At 40.6% G+C, this 10,548-nt stretch overlaps 1 protein-coding gene across 1 annotated transcript; it reads right to left on the reverse strand.

Annotated features, from left to right (window-relative positions):
• Positions 1 to 4,121: 4,121 nt before the first annotated feature.
• Positions 4,122 to 10,544, reverse strand: PEX13 (peroxisomal biogenesis factor 13; the record flags this gene model as incomplete). Its single annotated transcript, XM_010706400.2, has 4 exons — positions 4,122 to 7,220; positions 7,798 to 7,923; positions 8,383 to 9,080; positions 10,444 to 10,544. Coding segments are annotated over 4 exons (1,221 nt in total), but the record flags the coding sequence as incomplete, so codon positions are not given.
• Between the last annotated feature and the right edge of the window lie 4 nt (positions 10,545 to 10,548).

A 10,548-nucleotide genomic window follows, 5' to 3' on the forward strand; every position in this document is an offset into this window, starting at 1 on the left:
AAAAAAAAGGGGGGGAGAAAGGGGTTAGGGTGGAAAAGGAAGCCACAAACAGTTGCTCCAAGAGACAGATATTTCTAGAAGCAACAGTTTTTAGAAGCGCGCTCTAAAGACAGTCTAGAAGAAAGTCTACTCTTGAATGAGAAAGCAATATGATGCTGTGAAGTCTCCTTTCCCTAACTTACGAATGGAAGTGCGAGTCAGAACAAGACAATAAGGAAAATACAGTGCAGCGGCAAGAGCTGCTGTTTTCAGGTCCAAGTTACTATCACATAGCAGAACCTGACCACCTCTTTGCTGAGCCAAGATAAAACTTAAAATTCCACAAAAGTATCCGTAACTGATAAGAAAAAAAAAAGAAAAAAAAAACAACCCAAAACCACTGAGTAAAAGACCACGCAATAACAACCTAGTCAATCAAAAATATTACTAGGTTCCTTCTCTGGTCTCTTCCCTTCCGTGTATGCACACTAACTAGACCATTGGTCCTACTGACTTGCTGCTGTTGCTCTGCCATCGTGTTCTAGCAAGCACACTATTTTATCCCACGTGTCAGTCAGTCATACACTTTGTCTAGATGCTTCTACTCCTACAGTCAACTACACAGAAGATGCCCATCCACCAACCACTGGACGTCACACTCATATATTTGCATGAAAGCACTACGAATGGTGATTAAAAAACAGCATCCGCTCTAGTTACAGATTGGTATGAGTTATATGAACTTGCATTGTATTGTATCTGCTCTCAAGATTGCATCTCTAACTCCATCAAAACCTTGGAGCTATACCATAGGTGTTATATGAGCCAGAATGAAAAGAAATACATGTGAAATGCTTTGCTTCCCTCAGTTGCTAAATACTTGGAACGAAAGAACTCTGTCAGAACTTTAAAATACAAATTTTTAATTCCCTTCCCTGAAGAAGGAACAGAGAATAAAGGATGCAGGGCCCAGATAGGTTCTCGATTCCAAGGGTGAGGATAATTTTCAGAATACTACAGAAAAGTAAAGTAAAACTACTGAAGGCTCTGCAAGGAATTAGTATTTAATTGTTCAGGATATACCCCCAAACTACCTCCCCTTTCAGCAGTTTGAAAGGGAACTATCCAGTGTCTATTTTCAGAGGGATTCATGCTCTTCAATGCAAAGCAGGGCCTCCTGCAGTCCCCGAAGAAACAGCCTAAACTACAGAGGGGCTCTTACATTTAAGTTTACTTTTCTGCTTTTCTCCAAACTTTCTATGTCGGTTTCCTCTTCCTCTGCTTTTTTTATTTTTTTTTATAAATCTGACTCCCATCTTATAGAGGTCAACTCAGGCATCCAGCTAAGGGGCAATTGCTAAAATTTCAGAACACAACACCTAAGTGTCCTTCATCCTGAACACCTGAGTTTTGAGTCATCCTAAAGCATTCACAGCTCCCAGTTATTGGGATTATTAGTGTCAAGGAACCTTGTTCCTTCAGTTTCAAGTTAAGCAACAGATCAAACATCAGAACATGCATAAGCACTGAACACTAATAAAATGCAGTCCAAATAATTGGAAAGCAAAACAAACAAACAAACGAAATTATTTAAATGCATTTTACATTTGAGAAAAGGAAACACAGTAGAAGTTTAAAGCACTTGTTTTACTATATTCTGAGAAAACTGCTGGCATTAACCAACACATCCATAATTAACTAGCACCCAGCCAGTGAGCTGGACCATATTTGGAGATTGCTTCAGACTTTTTCTGAAGTACCTTAGGCAGATTACATAAACAGTCAGTTGAATTTTAATGTATAAAGCAAGGGTCATAGAGTATTTCAGGGAAAATACATCTGGACCATAGCAGACCTAACTAACTCCCTGTTACTAAATGAATAATACAGGTAGGTGTTTCTTTTGCATAAACACATTAAAAGCACAAATACATTAAAAAAGCACAGATTTTGTTTCTGACTGTAGAACCCATTCCAGAATGTGCTTTTTGTTGTTGCTATTACTAGAAACAAAATTTGCAGATAATTATAAGCCTTCATTCTCTCAAAAGGGCAGCAAAATGAAACAATCAGAAATTTGAAGAAATGAGAGCATGCTAAGGGAATGCTATAAGATTCCCTATGTTCATGATATTTAAACAAAGCAAAAGCACCACAAACTACAGCACAGGGTTGAAGGCCGCCTTTTTAGAAAGGTAAGTCAAATAGATAAAAGTCACAGCAGCTTAGCAATTCCATCTAAATGAAATCTACTGCAAAGCATTTCAAACAGCTGAAGAATAAAGGCGTACAAGCTCCAAATTCCAACCAGTATAAATGCTGCTATGAAGTACAGGTAGATCAGTCCCTATATTTGAGTCCTTAAGCCCTTAACATGATGGCAGTATTAGATGATGCCACTACAGTAATTTGGAAACTTCTCTCCAGCAGTGCACAGACACACAACAATCAACCGCAGTTAAGCCACTGGATATCTGCAATATCTGATGTATGGAATTCAAGGAGTGGACAGGCCTGCACCAGAGGCAAACTTAGGTGGTTATAGGACACAAAGCCCACTTCCTACACTGATTTCTGTGCATGTTGCACCTGGCTTATGAATCCATGGAAATGAGTCAGTGATGGAGCGCCAAGAATCCCCTGGTCTCAAGATACAAAATAAACTTGAGTAAAGGTACCAATAATGCCAATTTTGCATATATCGCCTCTTCCTACAACAGGATCATATGGGATAACCAAAAAAAGAAAAGCAGTTATTTTGCCATAGTGAGAGTTTTTGATTTAAACGAACAAATGCAGTAAGTCTTAAGCACTTTGCTGGTAACAAAATCACGTATATATCACTAAGCAGCAATAACAATTACTCAAAAACATTATGAAACTCTCAAACCTAATCGCACCCCAAGCAACGTTTTACCCACTCATTCCATAGAATAATAGCAGCAGCGAGGAGCTCTGCGATAAAACCAAGGCACATTTCCATGGATAACAACAAGGGGTTCAGTCGGGGGCAGCCCGCCCGCTGACGGACCCGGCTCTCTCCGGCCGCAGCGGGGCAGGGTTACCTGGCGGGCACCCAGGCCAGCGCACAGCAAGCGGGGCAGTGGGCGCAAAGGCGGAGAGCGGGCGGTCGGAGCCCCTTCCTGAGGAGCCGGGAGGGGTACCAGTAGTATTAGTAGTAGTAGTAATAGCAGCAGCAGCAGCAGCAGCAGCCGCCGCCGCCGCCCGCGACGCAACCAGCCGCAGAGCCGAGCCGTACGACGGATACTTCAGACGCCGGCACCGCCCAGCGCCACCTTCTCAGAGCGAGGAGGCGGGGAGCGTCGTGAAGGACAGCTCACAGCCAACCGGCGCCTGACGGGTGATGAGACTCCGCTCCCCTCCGCCGCTGACGACCAATAGCGTGCCCGGGAGGAGCGGGGGTGGAGCTCTTCCCGCGATGTGTCGTGGCGGAGGACCCGCCCTTCCCGGCGGCCCCACCTTGTCGCAGTGCAGCGGCAGCGCCCTTTCCAACCCCGCGTCCGGTCGCCTGGCTGCGCCCCCCAGGCCTGGGGCGACGCCGCCTTCTCGTCATTAACGCTGTCCCGCTTCCGCCCGGCAGCGCCGCCACGGACTCAGCCGGGGCGGAACGGAGCAACGAAGCGGATGGCGAGAGCTTCCCGGGGGGAAGCTTTGTAGCGAGGACGCAGCGAGAGCAGAAGCAGTGTCAGGAAGCAAGCGGAAAGAGCACGTTATCTCTTGTGGACACAACGACAACCCCACTGCGGGCCACAAGTGCTGGCAAAGCCCAACGCGCGCCCACACCTCCGCGTACGAAAATGGGTTAATGTCACCTATGTTGTGGAAAATAAAGCGTTCCTCTGCTATCACCAAGAATTTCGAAGCACTGTTGTGCATTTCTTTATAGTGTTGATAGTGCATTATGGAAATTGGTGTGGTTGTTTCTGTGCTGATACCTCCTCTGGAAAATTTTCACTGAACAGATTTATAAGAAACAATTTGCTTTGTATTTACCCAACTAGCACGTTTCAGCAAAATGACCAAATATGCCAAAACAATCTTAACAGCTCAGATGTTCCGCAGAAGAAACAGTATTTGAACCTGTGCAAAAAGAGCAGAAAATTTTAGAAACTTCCACTAGACAAGGAATATTTTTAATTTATTCTTCAGAAACCTGAGCAAAGCATTGAACATGTGCATATTCGCATCCTGCTAGCACCCAGAGAACCAGCCAAAACTGGCAGCTGTCATTAGCTCATATAGTATTCAAGCATAAAGTGGCTGGTATACTAAACTGGGTATCAATGACACTAAAGAAAGAATAAACTAAAATTTTATATATGCAAATGTCATAGGTCTGTTACAGCCTCTTATGCCTATATGCTACAGGTATATAAACAATGCCAAAGAATAACATAACATAGAACGTAGAGGTCTTAGGATCTAAGAGTCAACTGATTTCCTAATCTTCCACCTATTCCCGTTGGAGCCACACCTGCTCCTTTCAGTCTTTTCACTTTTCTAAAGTTGGGCAAGTCTTGAGAGCATGGTTGACAGGCTGCTCTTTTTCAATCAGCATTCATTTAGATGATTTTTTTCCCCGTAGGCTGACATGCAGCCAGAAATGCATACAATGGGATTGTACGATTCAGGCTTTTTCCTGACATTAGTTTGTACTTGTAAAAAACTAAATTTAAATCTTAAAACACATATGCAATTTACTTAATTTTAACACCCTTCTGCACCTAAATAACTTAGTTCATTACTTTGTCTTCCTTTTCTCATTAATCATAAGACTAAAGAATCAAAACCTCTGCCAACATTTAGCAGATAGTTATGAGAGTTAGTGATCAGTAGGCAAAAGTTGAGACAAAAGTTTGTTGTAAAGACAAATTATTAATAACCTATTTTTCTACTGTTTTTAAAATAGTATATCTTAAAATGTGAAAAATTGAATTCATCTTAGAATTAGTAGTTTGAAAGATTCTAACAAACACCAAAGCAATATCTACCAAACTTCCTGTGAGCAAGTAGAAGTCTACTTGAACGGACATTACAAAAAGTTTGGATTGTTCATTTATGTAAACCCTTCCTCTGACTGAAATCTTACACTGCCATGGAAGACTGATAGCCCATTAAGTAAATCTCACAACAGTAAATAATTCCTTCCATGAATACACACTGTAAGCAAAATTGTGCACACTAACCTCTCCTCCTCCCTCCCCCCAACTTTTCTTATCTATGTATTTTGTATGTCATGTTTACTGTTTTTTAAACATGTTCTGTTTTAAATCCAGTTTCACATTTCCTATTTGTTTTTTAAACTACTTCTTTCTCTCCACTTGAAGATCTAACAATCTAATAAAGATGGTATTTCCCAACACCTGACCACAGCCACTTATTCTTGTTATATTAAACAGGCACTCAGAGGTTACTTTAAATCTGAGCATCCAGCATAAGATGCATCTTCTCAGTCACTCTACCTCAATAAAACTATGCTCTCCTCAATTTTTCTTGTCCATTCTGTTGAGAATTCTAAGACCAGCAAATGAAATTAAAGTGTAAATACTGAAAGTTTTGCTTAAATACATAATGGCTGTTGAAGATCTTTACAGAAAGAAATTGAAACTACTGGATCAGCTAAGCAAAAGCATGTATCCTACCTTTTCTATCTTTGAAATAAAAACTGTACCGCAAAAACAAGTTTTAGTAAGTTTATCTACCCCTCAAACTTTTAAAGTGGGTATATATATATATACGTATATTCTACAAGAAAAAACGTTTTCTCTCTCCTTCATTAAGAAAAATTGTATTTCAATACAGAATTCTCAAACATCAATATGAATAAAATACTACACACACTGAACAGTCTTAATGCATTTATGGCTCTTGATAAATCAGAGCTCTCAAATTTTATGGGCTGATGTAACATTTACCACCTGAATGGCAGTGTACCTCCAAGAACTTAACTAACTGGGACAACTAAGCACGAAACTACATTTCCTTTGCCACTCAATGGAATTCTGTAAACTCCTGCCTCTCCACAGCATTACTATTGCACTAGATGCAGGATATTTTGACATTCTTTAAAAACAAGTATAAACAAAAAAATGAAAATGAGATGCAGTAGTTGATAGGTGACTGACAAATAGGCTACAACACAAGATGGCTAGAGGTGGTGCTAAATTAGCATACCATAGAAGGAAGTAAAAATAAGCTTGGAAAGTGCTTGACTAGATGATGCCCTTTACTCTAATGTTATTTTTATAAGCAAAGCTGCATTGCTTTTTTTTTTTTTAATTTCTAATCTCCTTCCCTTACTGTACCCCCTTCTCTTTCTCATAAGTCACTATTTTTATTAAAAAAAGAGAAAGAGCAGGCTAAGTCTTTATGACAAGTTACGGTTTGTACTTCTTACCAAAAGGAAGCAATTGAGAAATTGTAATGGTTTGACTGAGTCACCTAAATCTCTTGCAATTCTTAGAGGGAAACAAAGTGCTATTACTAGAGTACTGTCCTCAGTCTCCAGTTCCGGACAACTTTTCACAGAAATTTACTTTCCCTTCACTTCAGCACATCAGCTGAAGTGGCCTCTTGTCAAGCTGACATTCCAATGAAGACTGGACATTAATTCTAGACTTTATCAACAGTCTGTCTACTTAATGAGAACAGGGCAGCCCTTATTTCCTTGTTTGTTTGCTTTGTTATAAACACCTCGATTCTTCTTGGCTCCAGATCTTATAGATGCTGCAAGGTGGTTAAGTAGTCACTAATATGCAACTTTAAGTGAATCAAAAAGAAATAATACAAATTTGAGCAAGAACTCCTCCATCCTTACACCAGTCTGGTACAAGCCCATCAGTGTTCTACTACAACATAGATTTTAAACATACCCTAAGTTTTATCAATAGAACACCATTCAGTTGCTTTGTTGAGGAAAGTGCATTAGAGTTCCTGTTTCTCTCCACTAACTGCAGTGGAGTCAGGTGCAACAGGAACTTTATTACTTCCTATAAAAACAGAATCAAAAGCAGCTTCCTGTTCCTCTAAAGTCACAGCAGCAGTGGATCCTCTAGCAGACATCCCAGTAAAGGATGGACGTTGCTCTGTAATCCTTTCCAGGTCCACTGTTTTCCTGCCTTTTCTTTTGCCCAGTATTCTGATATAATTAGCTGGTACAAGTCCTGTTGTTTGACCATCGTAACTAGCCAAAAGCCAGCCACGGATTTTGGGTTGTTGGTCTGAAACAGAAAATGCAAAAGCGTTAAGTTACAAAGCAATTCAAAATATATTGCAGTTGAGGCACAAATACACAAGAAGGCAGAGCACAACTAATCACACAGAGAAAATAACTCTGTAATAAAAGGGAAATACAAATTACTACACAAGAGAAATGACAAATTAGTACACAAGAGGATCTGCATTGATGAGATGTTCTGAAGTGTACTGTGAAGCTGAAATTGTTGACACAACCATACTGCAAATGCCTAAGGATTTTCACAGTTGTACAACAAATATAAAAAAAGGAGTCACAAAGGTAACCAAAAAGTATACTCTGAGTAATACTTTTAGGCTGTGTCATACTTTAGGGAAATTGAACAAACTATTTAATAAGTTTTATTACAGTGCATATAAAAAAAACGAAAAAAAATCAGTAGGTATGAGGAATTGCGTCAAAAAAGGTGCTTTGCTTTTGCATTCTCACTTTCTCCCCCTGCTCCTTGTCTCCTTCTCCCCCCCACCCCCAACATAATTTCAGACTCAAACTACACAACTTATTTCACATATTAGAAAACAAGTTGAAAATTAAAAGATTACCTTTGGGTGCTAATTTTAGAATGTCACCAGCATGGAAGGAAATTTCCTCTTCTGAGAGAGCACTGAAGTCATATTCTGCTCTTCCAACTACATGATCATCTTCTCCACTTGCCCAGTTACTAGATACTGTTTCCAAAAAGAAATTAAGTTACTTGCTTTGAATTTTATGGATGAGAGGTTTTTGTTTGTTTGTTTTTGGTTTTTTAATAAAAGAAAAATGGAGAAGACACCTTAACTTCCTTGCTTCTCTATCAGAGAACTGGCAGGACTAACAAAGACAACATTTGGTGAGTAAACCTAACAAAAAGCTTTTCCTCCTTCTTCACCTGCCACATTTAATAGAAAGGAATCATGATTTTGGAATCACATAAAGCGTACCACGAAACTGAATCTCAGTTCAACAGTAGGCTATTTATATAGGCAATTACATGTACCATACCGCACACTTAAAATTCAGTGTTGTACCCCAGAATCTATAGATTTCCATTACTGAAGTGTAAGGTTAATCTCTATACACATGGATAACTAAATGAACAATATACTCTGTACTTCTCATGATTCTCCCATGCTGCAGATCATCTTTACCTGATTCTTCATCACTGTATGTAGAAAGCAGTTTCCAAATCAGATAGGGACCTCCCATAACAACAGCAAAGAACAAGAAAATAGGCCAGGATTTTGCCGAGTTAGCTGCTTTGTCTTCAAGACCAACACGAGCTACTGTCCCCTGACTTTCAGCCCACAAATCCTCATTCTCAGAGCTCTTCCGCAGACCCAGTAATCGCTGTAGACGTTGGTAGAGATATCTTATAGTTCTCACTAAAGCAAAAGCTGAAAACACCTTTGTGAAGTGTACTTTGAGGCGGGAGAAGTGATTGGCTACATCCAACACAGCTCTGAAACTGTTGTACACAGCTGAAAAAGTAGCATCCATCATCATGCTGACTGAGGCAAATGCATGCACAATACTTTCAATGGACTGAAATGCACCTCTGCTGCTCTCTTCAGCCTGTTGAACAAACCTGCTGGGAGGAATATCATCTGTACGAAAGCGGTTATAGCCCAAGCCACCATATCCATAACTGTAAGGACTGTAGCTTCCATAAAAAGAAGTTCCATATGAACCATAGCCTGTAGTAAAAGAACTGTTATATGCTGGCCTTAAAGTACTGAGACTACTGCTTCCTGTTTGCTGTGATGGTCTTGGCAAAATAGGTGGAGGTATTCGTGTAACTATGGGTTGTCCAGGTCTGGTCAGCAAGTTGTCACCCAAGTCAGGAGACCTAAAAAAATTCAGACAACCAAGATCAGTACTCAAAATGAGGTTATATTTTCATTTTCTCCAGCATTCTTGAATGGCTATCAATATGACCTTGCATATTGGTAGTGCCACAGTGTTAGTGGGAAGTAAAAATTTCTGTCAAGAAATATGTCTTTCATTAAAAAAAAAAAAATAATCAAAAAAATAATATTCAGCGTAAGTATAGAATTGCAGCATATCTGAAACATATACGAAGTGTTTTTATTGTACAGACTAAAAGCACAAAATGCAAAAGAGCATCTCATACACACTACCAAGAATATTTTGCAATTTGAAAGCTTTAATTCCAGCATTTGTTCTCGTTTCTTCTAGATAGCTCTCTGCTTTCCCTTAGTGAATTGGGATTGAATCTAAACCTGTTAACAGTTGGCAGAAAGAGGTATTATGAGCTCATTTACTTTATTATTATTTTTTTTAATTTAATGAACTTCTAGCCCTTTGCATGCCTGTAAGTTTCAGCCAGTTTACCTATGCCCTTTCTAATAGGTCTCTGCAAGTTCTAGGTTGGCACCTGAATTCTATCAAGTAGCTCTCCAACATTTGCTGTTTTCCATATTGAAGCAATCTGCTATACTACTTAAATATATGATAGAGAACAACTTTTCCCACAGAAAACTTGTAGGTTTATTTAAAGCAAAGTATAATATTTGTATCTTTATACTGTTTGTTTCTTCCAATCTCTACTTCAAATTAAAAGCAGAAGTAAAAATAAGCAGAAGATGGGGGTAAGAGCCAAAAGCCAGCTTAGGACAGCTCACTTTTAAGATACTTGGAGTAAATTAAAATGAACTAGACAACCGAAAAAAAAAAAAAAATCAAACGTCTTGTTCTGCCTTTAGCGAAAGCACGGTTTTTCCTGAAAGTTCAGTTTGGAGGTAACCTTTTACCCAGTTTCAGCTCACCATAATTGCAATCAACAGCACCAGCACCAAGCAGAAAAACAAGGCTGATCTTCAGCCATCAAGCTTTCCTTGATTTCTGATTTAAAATAGCTCGTCAACCCTTTCTGCACGGCATCCTTCCCAGCGCGTATGCTGTCTTCTGGAGGAGTCCAGCCCCAGATCACCACAGCGGCAACAAACACACGTTCATCTTCTCCACCGCCAGGAACAACCACACACCGCCCCACCCCCATGGCGAGCACAGCTCCGCGGCACAACCCTCAGCTACGAACGGCAGCGTTTTTTTCCACTCTCGTGGCAATACACCCAGCTTTGCTAACACCTCCGCCTCCACCTCGTTAAATCCTCGGCTTTCCACGGCCTGGCTTGGAGCCCACAGCACCCTTCCTGCCGACAAAGGGTTCCCCCCACACCTCTGTGCACCTTCCCAAGAAGCGGGCTGAACGGCCGCCCCGCGCACAGCCCGCCCTTCGGCTCCCTGGCCTGACCAAAGCCTTCGGGTCTCGCTGGGCCGGCGCCGCGCAGACG

This window comes from Meleagris gallopavo, chromosome 2 (assembly GCF_000146605.3).
Source record: "Meleagris gallopavo isolate NT-WF06-2002-E0010 breed Aviagen turkey brand Nicholas breeding stock chromosome 2, Turkey_5.1, whole genome shotgun sequence".
Classification (NCBI taxonomy): domain Eukaryota; kingdom Metazoa; phylum Chordata; class Aves; order Galliformes; family Phasianidae; genus Meleagris; species Meleagris gallopavo.